This window comes from Dermacentor albipictus, chromosome 1, assembly GCF_038994185.2.
Source record: "Dermacentor albipictus isolate Rhodes 1998 colony chromosome 1, USDA_Dalb.pri_finalv2, whole genome shotgun sequence".
NCBI lineage: Eukaryota > Metazoa > Arthropoda > Arachnida > Ixodida > Ixodidae > Dermacentor > Dermacentor albipictus.
The window spans coordinates 334,240,924-334,262,631 of record NC_091821.1 but is presented as its reverse complement, the minus strand read 5'-3'; the positions used below and the strand labels follow the sequence as shown (position 1 = coordinate 334,262,631).

The window sequence follows — 21,708 nt, the reverse complement described above, 5'->3', positions numbered from 1 at the left end:
GGAGCACAAGCAAAACTACATGCACGGGCACTTATTAATGGGACTCATCCACAGTGACACAACATGCATGCATTATTGTGGGCAACCGCACTAAACAAATGCCCCACAGCCAGCTCTCAACGTTTTCAAGTGCAAGAGAGTGATTCGAATGGGATCCTTGCCTTGATCTCTTCTTCAGAGGTGAAGGTGAGTGAGCAGTGGTTGCACTTGTAAAAGAGATTAGCCTTTGGTCCCCCTGAGGATCCACCCAGGCTGGAGCCCAGGCTTCCACGACCTTTGCCCTTCTCCCCTCGCAGCAGCGGGCATCGGCTGATGTGGCCCATGAGGTCCTTAGAGTTACCGCAGGGCTGCAGGCACTTGGCACATGACCACGTCTGGGGACCTGCACATGCCACAGCGTTCTTTTTTTCACAAGGTGTCACTGCACTCAGCGTTCACTAACACCTACTCAAAAGGAAAAATTTTAATCCACGTGACTATAGCACGAAGCTACAAAGGTAACCTGTATGAGTTTCCTTTGTCTATGGCAATTTTCTCTTTCATGACACTTTCTCCCCATTGCAGGATTCTGAAGAACTGCCAAAACCTACTCTGCATTGTCTGCTACATCACAGAATACTAGACGAAAAAGCTGCAGCTAAGGAAAACAGCAATATATGCCTTAGAGGAAGCAGCCTCTGGTGGGCTAAATGAAGCACAGTCAACCCCACATATGACACTCCTGACTTAAGATGAACATTCACTTATTGTGAACGAAACCAGAATGACCATCAAAATATACATTACTGCAATTGCCGCCATGTTTTGGGAACAACAAACAGCCTGGTCAATTGCTTACAGCAAAAACACGGCCGTAGTACAGCGCCAGTCCTCCCACGGCAATGCCTGTGCATGGCGGCGGGATTCGTCATAAAGATGACCCAGCCACGCCGGCTGTCTGCCCAAGCCTTCTTTTAGATGGGCGAGCACTTTCCCATGCCTCTCATGCATATTAGAAAAAAAAAAAATGCAAGAAAACACGTACTACCCAGGGAAATGTACGATCCGAAGTGACTAAAAAATTTGACAAGACTCCAACTGTAGTTGACATGTACGTCGGCGAAGCATCGCACGAATCGTTGTGGGATGAGATGCCAACACGTGTCGAGCTGGTGGTGCTCCATTCGCCCCGAGAAGAATTTTGTCATTTTCCCATTGTGTAGTGTTTTAAAATGACGATGGAAACCGAAACAAAATCGAACTGATGGGCGATGCTGGATGCCGCGGGAGTGAACCACCTGCCGCAGGGAACTGCGGCATGTTTGGGTTATCGCCAGCTAAAAGCATGCCGAATGCTTCCGACGGCACTATGCCAAGGAGCAAGGCGCTTAACAGCGAACGTGGAAGCAGCTAGGCCTAGAGTTGCTGTGGTAGTGGCTCTGGCTGCCAGCGGATTTGCGTGCAAGAGCACATGTTTGAGGCGGCGAGATAATCAAAATGGCGGCGGTGATGACATTGACTAATGCTGTTTCGGGCCTGCAATCAAGGCAAAAAGTCCAGAAAATGAGGCGGTGAAGGTTTCTTGAGACTGAAATTTCAAACCTTCTAATACATTAACTAAATGGTGTACGTGGTGGTGCCGCGAAGCCGTCCGAAGTATTGGGCATCCGGAAAATTAGTCATTGACTGTACACTGGCAACTCCTCCAGCCAATGACATGGCATCAATGACGATTCGTTACGATTCCTTCGTGTTATTCGAGCCAGCATTAGCACGACTTTCATTCCCAATTTTCCTTGATAGAAGCACAAATTCCCAGAGTTTTCCCCGAGTATTTCTAGACTATTCAATATCCCTGATAATTCCTGGTTTTCCCAGTTGCCAGACACCCTGCTCAGTGACATTTCTCAACTTGCCTTTTTTTTTTTAAATTTAAGGTTACTGCATCGGCAAACCTTCAGCAGTTGGGACTGCAATGGGCACCTACCAGTCTGGACGGCATGCGAGAGCAGGATGTGCTTGTGCAGGCGTTCGCGGCCATGCACGTAGACAGAGCACACCGAGCACTGCAGGTGCGGGCCCGGCTGGTCTTGCAGGTGGCGTTGCTTGACATGGAAACGCAGGCGGCCCGGCCTTGGTGTGCAGTATCCACAGTAGCGGCAGGTGTAGGTTTGCATGCGATGCGCTGCCTTCATGTGGCTGTGGTGCTGCTCAAAGCTGGGAGAGGCCCACGAGCACACGCTGCAGTAAAACTGGCATGCCAGTTCTGTCACCGCTGACTCAGCCACAAGTCGCACGGTCTTGGAGTGCACCTCTGGGTAGTGGTCGCGTACCTGCATTCCATGGCAATTAAGAAAGGCTAGGGAGTTGAGAGGAGGTCATGTTGACTGGTAAAGCATTCATGCAATTGAGGAATGTTGCGATAAGACAAAAGGGTGATATGTCAACTTAGAGACAAGATTCTTACTGGAAACACCTAAAAAACGTAGTCTAACATCATTATAATTACCACAACTATACCAAATTTATGGTCCCATATCCAATCCTTGGTATAATACGAATAAAATACAGAACACTGACCAAAATGGGGTTGTCGAAAAATTTTAGACGTTTTGGCTTCCATACAGAAGCCTTGTTCACTAAGCTCACAGGCAAATAACCTTCAGCTTAATCCTCGTCAATAATCGCTTCAGGCATCTTGCGCATGATCGCCATCGTTTTGATTAAGCGTGTGTGTGGTTGTTTGGATAGTCAGGGATTCTAGATACTGTCGCTTTGTCCAGTTCTTTTCTTGGGCGATTACTGAAGCTTAGTTCCAGTTGAGATCGTGTTGCTTGGCTTCTGCTTGTTTAGCGAGTGCACTGGAGCCTAAAGTCCAAAGATTTGTAGCAAGCCAGAAGATTTGGTTTCTGATTTGGCCTGCATTCGACGTGAGCTTCGCACGTGCAGCTACTCAAGAAGCTTAATTGCTTCTTCGGAAAAAAGAGCCTTACACCCTAGGGAACCACGTGATGCCTCCTGCCAAAGCTGCGCCGCCATCCTGTTCCCGGCATCAGCAAAGCTTTGGCATGTGTCCTGCGTAACTATAACGTGCAAGTTGCCCATGTTCCCTGCCGCAAGTTACGAAACGAGCTTGTCAATGTCGAGGACAAACTAAGAAAAGAAAGGTTTCCCAGCGTTGTATATAAGATACCGTGTGCGGATTGTAATTTTGTCTATATTGGTGAAAGTGGAAATCTTGAGCGGCGCCTACAGGAGCGCTGGCTTTTCAAATCGTGGAGTGTATTTAGTTTACGTAGGTGCTATAATAAATTAATAATATACGCTTAGGTGTCATTTGGTTTTGTTATTTAGTTTCTTGCCCCTGCATTATTGTTACTAATGCCTTAAGCAGCAGGAATATTCTCATTATTGCACTTTTTTCTGCATGCATCAGTAGCAGGAATGATAACTGTATCCCGCAAAAAAAAAAAAAGAGGTGCACCCCGACAACTGAATTCTCCTTTGTTTTTATCTTAGGACTCACTGACCAAGTACCTTAACAGTGTTTAGTCTCATTCTATCAGTGCACAATATCTGTATTTAGCTTCTGAACGCACAGCAAATGTTACTGCTTATGAATTGTGGGATACTATGCGATGTACTGCAACAGAAGTTGCAGTGCGGAGTTGCTTATATAAATGTTGAAAACAGTCAAGTATTGCACCCGTAGCAGTGGAGGAACGCCACGAACAAGTGCTTGCACCTTTCGGAGGCCCGCTATGCACAAACACTTCCCCTTTTTAACCCCCGAATTGCTTGAAAGGCTCCTTATCTTTAAAAAATATTAGACTGATGTGGCTCATTAGGCAGGCCGGATGTCTGCATGCACAAGGCAACTATTTCCACGGTTTCGGCACTGAAATAATTGAGACTGATCAAAATAAGGTAATCGTCAGCAAGGACCCTTTCGGTTTCGACGAAATACCTTGATTCTACGCCACAAATGAGATACTTGAGCATAGCACACATAGTACCAAGTGAAAGAGCCGGTGTGAATCTGGATTTCGTAGCCATCTTTGTTTATTTGGACAGTGTTGTCAGCACAGGTAAAAAATTTTGGAGTTGCCAATAGGCTATGCCTGTGTATCCTTTTCTTTGTCTATCGTCCTTTGCTGCACTCTAAGTTTTGATACAGTAATGCACTACTCATAGGCTACTACACATGCTCATAAAGCAACCAAGCTTTTTACGAGTAACTGCAAGTGACTTCTAACTAACACAGGTCTCCCCTTTCCCTCAATATAAAAAGCCACGGCGATGTCACATAGATGCTTGCATGGGAGGCTTTTTCAGAATGTATAGAGGGGAAAAAAGAAAAAAATATGTTTGCTAATATGACAGTAAAACCTCGTTAAATCGTATCCACTTAAACAGTAGTTTCATTAAAAAAGTAGTAAAGGCAAATCCCTGACTCGGCGGCCATTGAACATAATTTGTTTTGTATCCGCATAAACCGTACCAGCTTATTGCGTACGTATCGTTAACACGTAGTGTTTCCACTTTTCATAGCGCAAACACGCCAGTGCGTCGTCACCATCGAGCGGCCCAGCAGAACAACAAGCCTCAGAGATCAGAACAACGGCCTCCAAGCGCCCTGTGCGTTTGCGTGTGAAGCCGCATCAACATCATTTCAGCGCCGTGTCAGAGAGCGTTGTAGTGTTGTGCAAGCAAGGAATCTCGTCATTGCCGAAGCTCGGATAAAAAACACGCCAGGTGCTCAGCATAGAAGAAAAATTACACATCATTCGTGCAATCGAACGTGACATGAAGAAGTCGGCGCTGGCATGCTACAGGGATCTACTGCTGACTATGATGTGTGGCATTTGGAATGCGAAGAAGCTGCTCGGGAACGCAGCTGTGACTGCGGAAGACGTCGGCTACGAGGTTCGACTTTTCGTCATTGTTGCCTCTGTTGTTGCCGAAATGTCTACTAGCGACAGTGATGACGACGACACGAAAAGTGACAGCACGGGCGATTGAAACCCGACAGTGGCAGAAGCTATGCGTTACGTCAGCCTCATGAATGCAGTCATCACAACGAGAACAGCAGCCGGCAATGATAAAGGCGCCCCGCGATTTTGCAACGCTACAGCGCCCGTGCACGGAGAATATGCAATGTCAACGAGGCATCAGCCATGCGAGTGTTTGCCGAGATGGCTGCTGAAATGCTGGCTCGCAGCTTCAGTAAGTTTGAGGGCGCTGTTGTCACTACTAGGCCGCCGCGGCATTAAACAAAAATAACACTTTTGTAGCGCAAAGTGAATAAATTCTGTATGTTTTTCCCCCCTTTCATCGCACTCTCACTGAGTTCCGTTTTTGACAGGTAATTAGGCGATCTCATGCTATTTCGGTTAAGCAGTACTACCGTTTAGTACATACTTTTTGCGAGCTCCAGCCAACTAGCGTATTTACACGATTGTAAGTCAACTCGAATGTAAGTCGACCACCCCATATCGTGCGACAGGAAAGAAAAAAAAAAGAGAGCATACCTGAGGGCGCATTCGATAGCGAAAATTTATTAGTAGCTGACATGGTCACTGGACTACTAATCTTCACTAGTGCTGCCATCGTCATCGTTGCTACAGTCCCACAGCGCGTCGTCGTACCGCGAAATTTCACATTTGGCAAACGACCGCACTACGACATCTTGTGGAACAGCAGTCCACGCCGAATGCACCCAACCACATGCAGCCGCCAGGGAGGTTCTTTTGAGAGGTCCGGTTGGCGTAATTTTGCGGTCTTCTGCCGCCAGCCACTCGTACTCATGGGGGAGCAGGTCCTTAAAAGGCGAAAATCTGGGCTTGTTTCATGACCACATCGCACTTCACTGGCAGGGACCGATCGCGCATTTCAGCGACGTACGCTGCAAGCTTAGCCTACAGCTCCAGAAAGCGTCCAGACATCGGCACGGGGGAAATTCCTCCCTTGCCGTCACAGATGAAAATTTTGCTTTGCTGCAGTTGCCACTCTCGCACCACCCGTTCAGAAACATCGAACTTGCGGCCTACTGCGCAGCGATTTGTTTCTTCGGCGTAAAGGATGGCAACCCTCTTGAACGCTGCTGTAAACGAGTGCCGAATGATTAGTGGGCCTGGAGCACTCATGACGACTGAGGAAGCATAGAAGTAGCACGTAGCCGGCAGTCAAGTGAAACGCGTCAAACCAATGCTGTTCGTCAAGAAAGCTAAGCCCAACAGGCATAGAGAAACCCACGAGCGGTGTCTGCTCTTTCATGCACTACCGATGCTCCCCGCAAGCACCGCCGTTCTGAGGGTGCCGCCGCGAATGGAACAGCGGTGCTTCTATCAACTATCGACACTTCCTCATGAGTGTTGTGTGCACTGTAAAACTCTCAAAAATGTTGAAAAAGCCTTCCGAAAAGCAAACACCTACGTGGGATTGCAAACAGCTATCGGTGGGGCCATAGAGCAAACATAAAATTGTAACTACGTTGTAGCTCCCGTTGGTCTCGCGTTTTTGGCGGTGCCATGTTTTGGTTTTGATTGTAAGTCGACCCCCCACTTCAGATTTTCAAATTTAAAAAAAGTGGTCGACTTACAATCGTGTAAATATGGTACAGTTTAACGAGGTTTCACTGTAATTGCAAAGGTGGTATGTTGATTGAGCCTCACCTCCGAGAGGGTGCGCAGGGTGAGGTCGCAGAACCGACAAGTGGAGTTCAGTGTAGTGTCCTCAGTGACATCTGGGGGCACACACACAAACACCACAGCCTCGCTGAACTCTGCCTTGGCACTGTGCACAGCAATCTCATGGATCACGTGGTAGTGCTTCTCCAGGTCGACGGGGAAACGGAACACATACTTGGACTGGCAGAACAGACATTGCAGGCTGGTGTCATTGGGGGAGAACACCTGCACCAGAAAGAAGCATGTGCCTCAATGTTTTGACAAGCAAAGCCCTTTCTGCAATCCCCAAGTGTGCAGCTGTCTCAGACAAGACTTGTTGCTAGGCTATTTGGTAAGAATTAGTCTAACACCGTGAATTGGAAGTATAACACAGAAATCATTGCATCCCTTCTTTCTCTGCGCTGTTCTAAATTCATGCAACAATACAGTCTGCTAGATGTGATGGCATGGTGGCTAGCTGGGAACTATGCACATGACCTGATGGCCAATACAAGTGTGTTAAACTCCTGCAGCATTTAAAGCAAGCAAGTTCAATAACAGCAAATGAGAAAGAAGCAACATGCCTTACCTGTCGGAAGAGGAACATGCCGATGAGGGAGTCCGCGTTTTCAGCCTCAGCCAGTGGGAGCTCGCTTTCTACCAGCTGCACAGTGTTGGGCAGCTTGAGGGTGTGCGTGTCGTCCACGGCGTCATTGGTGCACTCCTCCAGGCTCATCTGGGTGCTGCTCCTCCTTCGGCCGCCAAGCATGCCCCCCTGCGGTGTGGCTACACTTGTTCCAGAAGGACCCGCCACACTTGGCATCACGGTAACAGGGCTGCCGGAAGCTCCATCCTGAGAGACAGCGTCAACAGAAGGTCAGCCCAGCAGAAAAGCATTTTGCAAACCCAGTGCACCGATGCATTGCTGTCAGCTACTTGAGTGTGCTCGAAACCGGCTCGCACCTTATGTGTTTAGTCACTTACACCCGTATTTTAGAATTTTTCTCAACATTCCCAATCCAAATTCCTCTCGACTCAAGAAAGTAGATAGCAGTGCCACTTCTGGACATAGCTGGTCACTGGGCTTCATGATTATCATGGCAATCCTTGAGAAATGTAGTTTATTCATCAGTCAAGGGGTGACACTGGGCTCAACTTGGTGGAATGGAGAAAATGCTTCTAGTCGAGGATAGTTTGAGAATACGGCGGGTTAGTGAACCCTCTTCTAGCACGGTCTTATGCAAAAATGAGCTCTTGCATGCACAAGCAAATTCAGTGCTCAAACACCCATTTGTGGCTGCCTGGCCTCAACAGCCACATATGGAGATACTAGAGCTAAGGGTCATGGCCTAGAGGCAGCTCATTTAGGTCTAATGTTGTATGGCACCCCTTCCTTACCCATTTTTGTGCGTAAACGTAACTACAATTCGCAATTGAAACTGTGGCCAGCCGCAGGAAAAACTTATCAATAGCAGGAAAAGGAAAATGCTGATGAACAGCCGCCCATTACACTGTCGAGTGCTGATGCTGATGAAAGAATGCCTTTAAGCATATGCATGCTCTGAATGAACAAGACCGAACTGCATCCAGAACTGTCACATGATGCCTACACAGTAGAGCTGCAATACTGCTAGAAAAGCTTTCTTATTGTTATACGGCGACAAAAGTTTGCACCATATGGAGGCTTGTACGAGTAATAGAAGTCAGTGCTAATAATGGAGGCCAATAATAATGGAGGCTTGTCTGGCTCAACCAGCCAGACAAGTCAAACAAGGTACCCTCAAATCCTGAGAGATAGCCTACCTAAAATCGAGAGAAAATCAAGTGAAAATATGAGGTGGGCTAACTTTCAGTATGATGGTTAACTTTCAAGTGGGTAACTTTCAGTATTTTTTTTTTTTTTTGCAGGGAGCTTAGTCAAGGGTGGTTATCTTTTGGGGGGTGTGGCATCTCCCAGGATTTTACGGTATACTATGGCTCGAATGGTCCGATGAAGACAACTGTTGCTTCAAAATACACTGTTCTTCATGCAGGTTACTCCTTCATGCATTCACGAAATTGCACAGCTGAACTGCGAACCCAAGAGAGTTGTTCTTGTACATCGCACACCACTGCTTTGTGTCATGCTCATCATCACCATCATTGATGGAGTTTTGGTGTCTTGGATATACTAGACAGCTGCAGCAGAGCCAAGAACTAAATTTGGAATGTTAGACAAACTTGTACAACAGAAAAAATTGAAAGTCCACTCAATGCTGATATCAGCACTAAGTGTAATGCAAAGTGCACACAGAAAGCTCAAGCGTGCTTTCGTAAGCTTCACATTCTCAGGAATGGCAGTCTCCACAAACTGTACTTTTCAAGAGTGTTGCCACATGACGTGACAATTGTCCAGTGTAGTTTGTATATGAAAGTGTGTGTTATAGTTATGCTTCTACTTGACTATGTGTTTGCATGTGAAAAAAAAAAAAAAGAACATTTTGGTTGGGACCCAGTTTCAGATTGACCTCAACAAAATCCACACACACACACACACACACACACACACACACACACACACACACACACACACACACACACACACACACACACACACACACACACACACACACACACACACACACACAAACGCACACGCACGCACGCACGCACGCACACACACACACACACACACATACACACGTAGGTCTTATATCTTTGTGCTTGCTTACAGCGAGTGCTAGATAGGATCTTCACGATACCTCCAACTTTTTACACACAAAAAAAAAATGCAACTTTTATACTCAATCAATCTATTTGACTGCTCCATGTGCCTTTGGCTGCTTTCGGATGAAAGGTCAGTCTAGGCAGACCATGTACAAGCAACAGCTGTGCACAGCAGAAAGGCTAAGCTCAGCCTGGCACACCTCACAAGTATTTCTGGGAAGATACTGACAGTTCAAGAAAATGAGGAGAAGGTGTTCGATTTGTGAATTGAGCTATTCAAAAAGTTACTATTCCATTCTTATTCATGCACTACCCCCCCATTGTGCGCGTAACCCTACCAAAAAATGGTCATTCAGAAATGCTAGCAAAGCAGACCTGAAGAATTCAACTGAGTTTTCTTTATGCTGCCAATAGTCTTCCAGATATGTTGGTGGCGTTAGCTAAGGTTCGTAACAAATTAGACCAGGAAAAAAAATGGCTGTGGCTTAGGTAAGGTTAAGCCCAGGATGCGAAGCATACTAGCCTTTATTTTAGTTGTTGAACCACTGTTTAGCTTGGTGAACTGCTGTTGCTTGGCTATATTTGGTTCGGCTAGACGAAGAAACAACTCATGCGTTACTCTGCTTCGCCTTGGACGCCCCGCATTGGACGCGGTGAGCGTCGAGCAACGCAGCGTTCGGCGCGGCAACGAAATGTGCGCCTGAGCAAACGACGCATGCCTGAGCAAGCGACGCACGCCTGAGCCTTAGAAACAGCTCGTTTCTAAGGCAACACCGCATTCACTAGAGGCGCTTTTGTACCGCTTTGAAGCATCGTACTCGTGGCTCAGTGGTAGCGTCTCCGTCTCACACTCCGGAGACCCTGGTTCGATTCCCACCCAGCCCATCTTGCAAGTGTTGAGCCAAAGCCACTTCTCCTCTGTCGTGACGTCACGGTGTCACGTGGTTTCAAGGCGACACCGCCGCGCCTGAGGAGCTGGGTTGAGCTCTCGTAATATGCTTCGCATAAAAAACAGGGAGGGTTGTTGTATGTTCACTGTGAATGGCCAGTGTGATGCAAACATACTACATAGTGAAGTATGCGTGCACACACGCACACTTCATAAATGTTGGACAAAGCCAATGCCCTATATGCCATAAATGAGTAAATCAGCCTACGAGCAACTTGCAGGTAAGAATATCAGCCTAAGTGCTATGTACAGCACGTACCGGAGTGGGTTCCTTTGCAGTGGCTGCTGCTGTGGCGGTGCCCGTAGCCCCTGCTGCTGGCATACTGTCCTCATCCTCAGCAAGGTCCGTTTCCTCCGCAGCGAGTGCGTCAGCGCCACCCTCACGCATGGCGCGCACCTTCTCGGTTGCCCGCTCCACCGCCCGTTGCCGGTCAGTGCCACACACCTCCACCATGGTGCCATCGGCCATCACCACAAACACGCGGTTCCGCCGAGAACGCGGCTGCGTTAGCTTCTTGCGGCCACGCCTTGCCGCCAGCATCTTGCGCTGCTGTGGTGACAGGTGGTGCATGGGGTGTGGTGGGTACTTGCGTGGCCGGCCCACTTTTTTCTTGGGGACCTCCGGCACTAAGGATGCCGCGGGATCCACATCTTCACCTACAACCTGTACAAAGTATATACAGCATACCTTGGTGACCACTTATTATACAGATTTCATAAACATCAGGACAGCACAAAATTGAGCCATACTACAAGAGAAGGAATAGTGTTGAAAACAGCAAGCATATCTGCTAGCAGGATGCTGTCTGTTACTCTTACTGCTTCGTTCAGACCACACAATATAGAACGCTTCGCACTTGGCCTCTCAAGAAATGAAGCTTGTACCACTCAACATCAATTGAAATGCAGAGAAAGGAAAAGCTATCACAACACCTGTTACACATAATTATGTGAAAGTCTGACATGCAATCACTCAGAAGCCTGTTTCTAAGCCTGGTGTAGTCCTGCAAGAACATTTGGAGACTAACTGAAGCTGCTGATACAAATGCAGGCAAGTTTGTAAACACAACAATGCATTATAGGTGTTTGCAACTTGCTTGCACTTTAATTTATGCTGATAGTACCCAAGCATCAAAGCAAAACATTTTCGTTCTGGTTTTCGTCTTGGTTCACCGATAATGGTTCAGTTCTGATTCAACTCTGGAGCGAAAAGGTAACTGTTCAAATTGGTTCAGGTTCATTTGCAGAATAATAATTACAGGAAAGCAGCACAAATTTATCTGGCAATAGAGCTCAATGCTGCTGCAAAGCTGTACTGATACATTATGCCTGTTGTTTGTTCTTGAGGCTGCACGTAGTTACAAATGAATTATCCAGATGCCAAAATACCATGCTGGAATTGATGTGAAGCGAAGCTTTATTGAGAGAGAGAGAGAGAGAGAGAGAGAGAGAGAGAGAGAGAGAGAGAGAGAGAGAGAGAGAGAGAGAGAGAGAGAGTACTATACTGAGGAAAGGCAGAGAGGTCCTCCAGCCTACTACTCTGCTCAGGGTGAAAGCAAACAGAAGAAAAACAGGGGACTGAGGAGTCAATGATGAGGACAAGCAGTAGGATGCCATTATACACACGTTTGTGTTAGACGAGTCCACTCACAGTCTTGAATCTAGGCCTGTGCTAACTAAATATTCTAAGAGAGCCTTGAAGGCTCACATCGTTGCTATGTCCAGACAATGACTTAGTAACACTTTTTCATAGAATGACCTGTTGTTAATTGCTGCTAAAGAAGAGATCAATGCCTGCCGTTCAGAGCCACGCTGGGGACATGCAACAAGTATATCTGCGTGCACATACTCCGCTATGATTGGTTAGCCTATTTGGCCAGGCCACAGCCATGATCACGAAACCTGGCAAGGTTCACAATGAAAAGTTTCACTTTTCGAAGAAAAAGACAATATTTGTGGCACAAGTGTCACAATGCTGAGCTTCATGTTTAATTTTTAACAGATTTATGCAATGAGTGACAGGGTTAAACCGTAGGTCTCAACAAGCCCCCAAAACAAGACAGGACATATAAGAAGTTTGTCAGCTTCTGGATTTAATCTGCTGTGTCAGCCACTGCAGGCATGGGCTGGGTGCCGCACCAGCACTCATGAGAATGCAAAACTCTGCTACTTCTAAACAGACTAAGAACGCCAAATTAAACCAGTACCTTGAGTGTAAAAATAAACAACTTCTCACCTAATTCTTAAATATGTGAAGCAATGTAAGCGAGGGACAGCATTGTCAGAAAGTTAGGGAAATTTACTGCATGGTGTCTTACTATAATGAGCAGTACTAAGCAAATGCAGTACTAAGCGATTGTACTAAGTATGGCCACAAACATAACACAGCTATTAGCAGCTTCTTGTCAATGTCACCTTATCAATTAAGTTTTCATTAATGTAACATGCTGAAGCAGTGCACACAAAATGTTGTGCAGCTTGACCAAGGCAGTACACATAAGTACAGTTTCCTATTCCCCATCTCCCTTAATTTTTTTGGAGCCACAGGGTTTTTCTCCCTTATTTTAGTGCCTTCAGTAAAGGTGGCAATGTGAAACAGGCAGTAACTCACCTCCACCACTGTCTTGCACTTGGTCGTACGGGAAAGGGCAGGAACAAATTCTGTATCATCGTCACCATAGTAGAAGTCATCCCTAGCCGGCCGCCGTCGCTTGCGACCTCTGCGGGATGGCGTAGGCACTGGCAGGGTCGTCTTGCGCGGCCTGCCAGGGCCCCTGTGATAGGCCATCTGGCGTGATGGTGAAGAGAACATTCCAACAGCCTTCATGCGTGCTCGGGCCACTACTGATGGCTTACGGTACGGTGAAGCAAATGAGCCATCCTCTTCTTCTTCATCTTCAAGGGAGCCCAGCTGAACCACCTCCACATTGATTGTTCGTGGCTCTTCCTGTGACTTGGGTGTTGATGCGCCTGGCTCCTTTGCAACTGTCTCCGTACCATCAGTTGATGCCCCAGGTGCACCTTTGATCTCCGGATGCTTGGGACCCAAAACAACCACAGGATTTAGGTCCACTCTGTCCAAATTGCTTACCTGGCGATGGTCCCCTTTTACAGTAATATACTTGCCGGGATCATCCGGCTTTGGGATGTAGATGATTGCTATGGACTCTGTATCTTCCTGTTTTGCTTCACCTAATGCAGCTGTGGCAGTGTCACCAGCAGATGTTTCCTGAGCGTTGGGACTCATTATGGCCGCAAGTCGTTTGGATGGTGGGGTGCCTATTGATACACTCGACATTCGTGATGGAGATGTGGGCAACTCTGGGCTACGTGGCCTTTTGCTACACACTGTCTTAATGAAGTCCTTTGCAGCCGACTTGCTGGTGCGGCCTCTGCGACCTGGCTCAGGTGTGGGTGTGGCGAGCTCCTCTCCTTGCCTGTGCAGGCCCAGCGCCGAGAAGATGCGCTTATGAGTGGCTGCTTCAGCCTCTTCACTTATACCTTCGTCCTCGTCCTTTGTCTGGTAAGTGCAACAAGAAAAACCAAACCAGCATAGTGCTGTGTTAAACGGCCAGCCCTTTACAAGGAATCTTCAGGACTCTAAACAGGAAACACAGGTGACAAAAGAAATTGTTACAAATGGGACTACTAAGATCTGTTAGACATCTACAAGTCGCAGACGAACATTTAGACTCAACAGGGCTTTACAGCTGAACCCACTTATAACAATATTCAAGTGCCAAGAAAATGTCATTGTTATAACCGGGCTGCAGGAAAAAAGCAGAGGGGACAAACATTGAAACATTTTAATACGTCAAAGAGAAGCACCCTGAAACCCACTTCTAAAGCATTACTGATTTAGACAATGCTCGGATATAACAATGAGCAGCTGCCGCATGTTAACTTTTGCGTGTTCTATGGTAAAGTAAAAGAAACTGCTTATTACAACGTTCCCATGCCGCATCATTGGTTATAATAATTAAATGTGGCAACTGGGTGCCTGCCCTGAAAAGAAATGAGAAATCCTGGGGAAAAAAGGGGGGAAACAGGCTGCATCACCACGCCCGCCTCTGTTTCGCGCACCCTTTGTGGCACACCTTTGTCACACATCTCCCGACTCCTGCACCCCCAACCCCCCCCCCCTTTTTTTTAAGAAAATGCTACGAAGGCGTGCTCTGCAGGGTGTGCAGCACATAGCTGGGTGTAACAAAGCAGCTTACATTTTCCCCATCCCCGCCAGCCCATCCTGAGGATTTTGCTTTCTTTTTCCTACTCACCCAGAAGCCAGCTTTAATTGCTATAACCAATAACGCGAGATGGCAGCATTGCAGTAGGTGGTTTATCTTACCCTAAAACACATACAAAATTTACAGTGCATTGGCTGCTCCTTGTTATATCTGATATATTGTTAAAACCAGTATCGTTATAAGCGAGTGTGAACATTAGATGTTTGTGTTTGTGAAGGAATTTAAAAGCTTATTCATAACAAATTACAGAAAATTCAAGCCAACGCTCACAGTTCGAGCTCTATAGAAATCTGCAAGAAACAACAACTTATTTTGAATACAAATCAGTTTTGCTGCTACCATTTCGAGCCGAGCACTTCCATGAGCCTGCCGAGAACCAATTTCCACATTGATACATGCAGTGGATGCTGAGCAGCTTTTACAAACACTAAGGGCAGCTTTAGCTCTTACCCCTCTCTCCCTATTCGAGTGCATGGAGTGTGGAAATGTTCTTATTAGGCAACTACTGAAGTGTGTTGAACAACATCCCCTACATTTAAAAGACAAAATATAATTTTAGAGAGTGTTGTGAGCAGATTTTCTGTCTATGCCCTCCAATGTTTTCCACAGTTCACGAAAATCAGAAAATTTGCAAAACTTGAATCATCACTTTGGTGCAGAAGTGGGTTCAAGCAACATTTACAATTTGACTGCTTATTAAAACAAAAATGAAACAAGCTCAGAAAAACTTCCTCAGAAAGTTCAGTTATTGCTATGCCCCTCTACAAAGTATACACTAACCAGTCAATAAACGCAAAGTATTCAACAGGCATACACACACACTCACTTTGAAGGTTAACTGTAAAACCTGAGCTTGTTCTGGCAGCTTTGGCTAAAGGAGGCACATCAACTACAAGCAAGATGCATAAGAGCTGGCTTTTCTTACTCACTGAGCTACTTGCCACCCGTGGAGAGATTGCTAATGAGTATCATTCTGGTACCAATCATACAACAGCAAAGTAACCACAGCTAATGCTGACTACAAGGTCACCTCTTTGCTTGAGGAGCTGCCGAGTTCATCTTTGATGCCCACTTTGTCCTTGCTATCCTCAGCGCCAGCAGCTCCCTGTTGCTCTTTTTCAAATAACTGGATAAGTCGCTTGCTGATAATGTTCTCTTCTGGCTCCCAGCAGTTTTCCGAGCTGCAATTAAATGCAAAGCAAATGCAGTGATTCCACCCAGATTCCGCATGGGGCCAATCATTTAAGAATGATCTGTCAGTTTATCATTATTTTTGTTAGACTGTGTTCAGGCAATATTTCAAGGCCAAGCAGCCACAAACAGCAACAGTAAAGGCCCAACCACTGGCATGCATCGGCACGCACCGAGAAGCGAACGCATCGCTTCGCGTCAGTTGGGGGAAAATGGCACGCAACCACTGGACACAACTCTGATGCACACCGACGCTCGCTCCTCGGCTGCGGTGCACTGTTGCTGGGTTATTTTGGCATCAACCATCCAAGTCCGGCCTAAAACAGCCTGCTGTAAACTAAGCTTGAAACGATAAGTTTGTGATCTGTATGCTCTTTTAGATATAAAAAACACGTCTGATTAGTGAATGTACGCCTGCTGCAACAGTTTCTTTTTACCTTTGAAATAATATGAAGTAACAATAATGCACAAAATACCGACATCAGCGCTCGCGTTCATGGGTCATCTGTCTACAAGATCGCTTTGCAAACACCTGCACGACCATGTCATATAATATCAAAAGCTGTTGTACGATTTTATTTTTGGTTGCTCAATGCACAGACGACTATATAAGAATCTGTGTTTTAAATATTGTCACCCAGTAGTGACGGTGAAAAATGATGCAGAGTCAAAACAGGGAGTTACAAATTTAACTGTTTATTAGGTAAGCTTGTGCCCAGAAAAAGCAACACTCAATCGCAACGATAGCAACAAGCAAAGTCAGTGTTCGTTGAAAATCTCATCTGCGGGTCAAGCGCGTCGGCTTTCATATATCAGACGTCGAAAGTTCCAGCGTACTCAATGGTGCCCATGCACTTTCCAGGAACTACTAGACAATTCCTGTCGCTTATTCAATCAAATTATACAAGGTTCGTCGACCATCAGACAATCCCAACGTGACAATGTTGCACCCCGACCTACAGAGGCATACTCTAGTAATGGAAGGTACACAGCAGAATACAATTTCAGAAACAGAACAGGTGAGTGAAAATCATGCAATATACAACAAACAATTCCGAAAGCGTGAAGGGCACGTTATGTGATAATCTGTGTGAAGAGAAGCTTAGCGTTTTGTCACAAGTACACACTAAGATCTTTCATTTCATTGACCCGGGGCAGTGGAGCATCCCAAAGGGTGTATGAAAATTGCACATGGTGTGTTTTCCGCATATAACTTAACGACATAGTATTGGAAGCATTTAAGAGACCAGTTTGAGAGTGAAAAAATGTCTTTTTGGAGGTCGGTGCAGTAGTGAACACTGTTGACAGTCCCGAATAGTTTTAAGTTGTCGGCACAAAAAGCCATGCTTACGCTAGAACACGGTAGAAAATGACATAGTTTCAGTACCTGCGCAAGTGACTGCACGACCGTGGGAACAAGCAGATGAAGCGGAAGTACATCTCTCTTACTTCAGTGCGAAGTAAAACAAGAAATATGCAGACATTCTGTTAATGTGTTTCATTATTTCTCTAAACTTCAATTAGTCAATTCAAGCACCAGATCGCACAAATAACAGATGTTGCCTATAATAATTATCGAGGTCGCGTGTCACTACGAGCAACGTCACACTGCAGACACGAGCACGTAGGTGCAGGGACACGAGGACATCACCGTCCGGCTTGAAGCTCGGTCGCCACAAGTGAAAGAGAAAACGGTGCTTGGATTGAAATGTCAGACCTTTCCGCGGCACGTAATGATGTAAGTTTTTGCAAACATGATTGTTAGCACACATTGTATGCTCTGCGTTTGTCAGCTCAAGATGGCCAAACCTGGTCAAGCTTGGATTGATTAAGAATAGGGGCAAGGCATATGTGCTGCCCAGATGCAGTTTCAACCGATGGCATTCCAGACGCATCCGGTAATACAAGACGGCATGCTACAAAGTAGTGGTCAGCCAACCTTTGTAGAATAGTACATGACCTAAATGAAGAGCTGGGAGCTCTGACTGCTATGTGATCGAAACAAGATTGCACTAGGCTATCATTAACTTATTCAGCTCTTGTAGGAGCTCCAATTGTACATTCCAAACCATAAGAGTACAACATAGATAAATAATCCCAAACAGTCACTTTTTCAGGGTATAAAATGTTGATATTGAAGTCTCCAATTAAGCAGAATTTGTCCACTGAGCTCCACTGCCGCAGGGTTTCATCAAGTTCTACAAGAAACCATGCAAGTTTGCATGAGGGTGGTCGATAAATTGATAAGATATGCACAGAAAATGACCTCTTACAATCTTTAACCATCATAGATTCGGCATGTACAAAAGATGCATCAGCAGAAGAAACTTCACAGTTGTCGTTTACCAAGAGAGCAATACCTCCGCCATGACGCCGGCTTCGTGCAACAAAATGTGCAGGAAAGCCCTGCAAGGTAAACGTACCAAGGCAAGCCTGAGAAACGTTGATTTCTGTTAGAACAAAAACGTCTACAAAGCCAGCAGCCGACTCAGCTAGAAATTTAAATTCATCCCAGTATTTACGCAGACTTCGAATATCAAAAATCATTATCAGAACTGCATGGAAATTCTGCGTTAAATGAATTGAAGTCTGGTAGTTCGCTAAAAGAAAAAGGTATGTTCGCTAAGCAATGTTTTCCTGGTCTGCTTGCTTACCGATTCGAAGAAGAGACGCTCTTTCATTCTTTTTCATGAAGATCTTGCCTCCTTTCGTCCAACAAAACCAATAACCCTCTTCTATTGCCTTCGTTCTGGCTTTCCAGAAGCTATCACGGTTAACTTTGGTCAAATTATCATTGAAGTAGATCTTTGGAAATGGTACACCTTCACGTTAGTTGCTTCAGCTCTCCCCACGCTTCAAACCATTTCTCCTTCCAAATTACAGATTTCAAGTGACCAGGACTACGGGTGTACCACCGCTTTTGACTTTTAAGCGATGTACGACCGCAATTTCATCAGACGAAAACCCCGACAGTTCCAGATCTGCTGCCATTTGCATGATTGTTTGTGTTAGGCTTTCATTACTTTTCTCTGGCAAACTGTGAATCTCAAGATTCTTTAGTCTGCTGTACTGCTCACTTTCATTTTGGTTTTCTCCTAGCTTTTGTATTACTGCTGTCTGAGTTAACACAGTTGTTTTCAGAGCTTTCAGTTCAGCACAACCAGACATTTGACACTCCTGAATAGCTGATGTTGCTTCAAAACAGAATTGTACTCCTCGGACAAAAACAACGCCAATCCTTCGAGTTCCTTAACTGATTTAGATACAGCCATGAACTCATCCTGCAGCAATAGGAGAGACTCAACATTCTTATGTAGAATCGGCGAAGGTTGCAAGCCTTTTCTGATTTCCCTTAGCTCACCTAATAGTGAAGACTCAGAACCACTGTTTTCCTCAAGCAGTCTCTGTGCGGCTGTTTAGTTTGTTACTTCGGCATGTTTTACAGACCCAAACATCTCTCTTACCATTCCCCATCGAAGTGAAAGTTAGCTGCTATTCCAGAGCATGACTGTCCTAGATGATGTGAATATTCGCATTGAGCACATATCATTATTTTTCCATAGGTAGGCAGGAAAGCAGCTGTCACTTTTTTCCATTGTACAGCAAACTAATTGGATAGCATATTGTCACGTGGTAGTGACGGTGAAGAAAGAAGCAGTACGGTGGAATACAAAACTAGCTTTTATTGGGCGAACCTGTGCCCACAAAACAGGCTACACTTATAGCACAACGAAAGCGGCGAACACGCTCGGCGATCGTCGAAAATCTGATCAGCGGGTCAAGCGCGTCGGCTTTTATAGATCAGTCGTCGAATGTTTCAGATTAACTGATGGGACCCGCGTGTCTTCCACAAAGTTCTACACCATTCGTGTCACGCGATGAAATCTGATAACACAAGGTTCGGCGACAACAGACACGCGGATAGAAGCGTCGATAACTTTCCAGAAACGTCGGATACATGCAGGCGCGTCCCTCGCTCTGCGATTACAGTTGTTAAGCGGCGAAACGTGATTGCGCGATAAAGATAAGTACACGTGTCATTATATATATATATATATATATATATATATATATATATATATATATATATATATATATACAACAACCAAAAACTAGCGTTGACCAGGGGTAGCGAAGTGCTGTAGTAGTTTTGCGAAAATAATGCAGTGCGAGCGCTTACTCGTCGCCACGCTGAGAGCGTCATCCAAGTCCCGCAGCAACCGCCCTCGCAACTGCCAGCACGTGTTGTCGCCTCACAGAGAGCAACCAGAACTACTATAGTGAGCAGGGGGGTGAGGCGGACACTTCTGCTTTGAGCGCGGCAGCCTGCAGCACCTAGCAACAAATGCGCACTAGCATTGACTGGGGTTAGCGGATGCTGTGGTAGCTGTGGTAGTCTTGCCGAAATAATGCGGTGCGAATAATGCGATTCTAATAATGATTATAATAATAACAGTAATAATAATAATAATAATCTTAGTGGTAACATGGCACTCTAGACAGCTCACAAGACAAATAAAAAAGACTGATGCCTGTACACTAGAGCGTCTGATAGCCAGCCATCTACAGCAGGAATTTGCAGAGTGCAGAAGACAACCCCCGACCCCCACCCCTCTATGTGCATACAAACACACACACACACTTGATCAATCGCAGAGCAAGGCACACACTGCAAGTAGCAGAGAATTCAACCTCCATGTGATGTCGCGAGATGCCTGAACGGTCTGCACCATTTGACCGAAAAGCAGCTGCAGTGGTGAATCTACCGCTCTGTCTTGCCTCGGTGCCGCCGTCTGCCGGGCGCCGTTTTATTTACCGACGGCAGCAAAGAGTGGTGATGGCTTATGCAACATTACCACTTTTCCGTGTGTGTGGCGGGAGATTAGAATTTTGGAAAAGGCACTCGAACCCCTCAGATGCAATTTTCTCATAAAGTAAGCCTTTTCTTGGCATAAAACAAGCTTTGCGAGGTTTCAGGAACGGTATCTAAACAGTCCACATCGACTTATTTGCCTTTAGTATCCCTTAATGCATACCGGCTGCACAAAGCACTGATGACACCTTTTCACGTTCCTCGCAATGCTTTCACACCGTCTGCTCTTTCCATTAAAAAAAAAAAAAAAAGATATCAAAGGCCAATTGCAGTTTCATTGACTCAGTATGTGCTACTCCTCAAGCAGGCATCAAAGCAATTCTGGTATACACGGCTGCATGCATGATGCAGGCCCGCCTATGAATTGTACGCAGTGCACATATTGCAAACAGATCATTCCTTTTTGCAGTGCTCAAGTATAAGGACACACTGACTCAAGCATGACTGTGCTGTCATGCTTCCTTCAGTGCATCAGCATTCTTGAGTGCTGCACGAGTGATTTATTCCTAACTAGCCCATAAGATGGATGCACTTGAAAAAGTAAGTGAAGGAGCACTGTGATCTTGTACTGAACTGGATAGTATAGCGCACTGTCAACTGAAGCGGAAGGCATGGTTGATGGCGTATGTACTTCCTACTGTTCGGCTACTAGTGTTTTTTGCTTTCAAAAGTTATCTTTGCCACAGGAAACAGCGCAGAGCTTGCCTGTTAAACTTGAGTCGCCTGAGATCACATGAAACACGCCGCAGTTTGCAACCTGAAGTTCCACACAATTCATTCACCACATCACACAAAGTCAGGAGTGCCATATTTTTAAATTGCTGCAGGGCCGAACGGAACTGAAAACTCATTTCCTTCGACAGAGTTCCTCAGCTAGGTTTGTCCACTCGCCAGTTACAAACTCGATGGATGTGCTAGGCCTACATGTAACGTATACAACATTGGCGTTCGGAAGCATGTTTACATTCGTTTCGAGCACAACAAAATGCACATACATCAAGCAGAGACATTGTGGCAATCGTGATTTGGCCGGATGTTTCAGCAGATGATCGCACTGAGACCGGCGGAACCCAGTGGGCAGGTTGGATTTGTCGG

General features: G+C 45.9%; 1 protein-coding gene across 1 annotated transcript in view; it reads right to left on the bottom strand.

The window, feature by feature from the left end:
- The window catches only part of LOC135915060 (uncharacterized), a 61,297-nt gene that overhangs the window by 27,591 nt on the left and 11,998 nt on the right, over nucleotides 1-21,708 (bottom strand). Inside the window, exons 8-14 of the mRNA XM_065448046.1 lie at nucleotides 15,580-15,730; nucleotides 12,914-13,822; nucleotides 10,562-10,966; nucleotides 7,237-7,500; nucleotides 6,654-6,893; nucleotides 1,967-2,312; nucleotides 162-382 (exon numbers count right to left, since the gene is read on the bottom strand). Coding sequence (XP_065304118.1) covers nucleotides 162-382; nucleotides 1,967-2,312; nucleotides 6,654-6,893; nucleotides 7,237-7,500; nucleotides 10,562-10,966; nucleotides 12,914-13,822; nucleotides 15,580-15,730 — 2,536 coding nt within the window. The remainder of the gene's footprint in view (nucleotides 1-161; nucleotides 383-1,966; nucleotides 2,313-6,653; nucleotides 6,894-7,236; nucleotides 7,501-10,561; nucleotides 10,967-12,913; nucleotides 13,823-15,579; nucleotides 15,731-21,708) is intronic.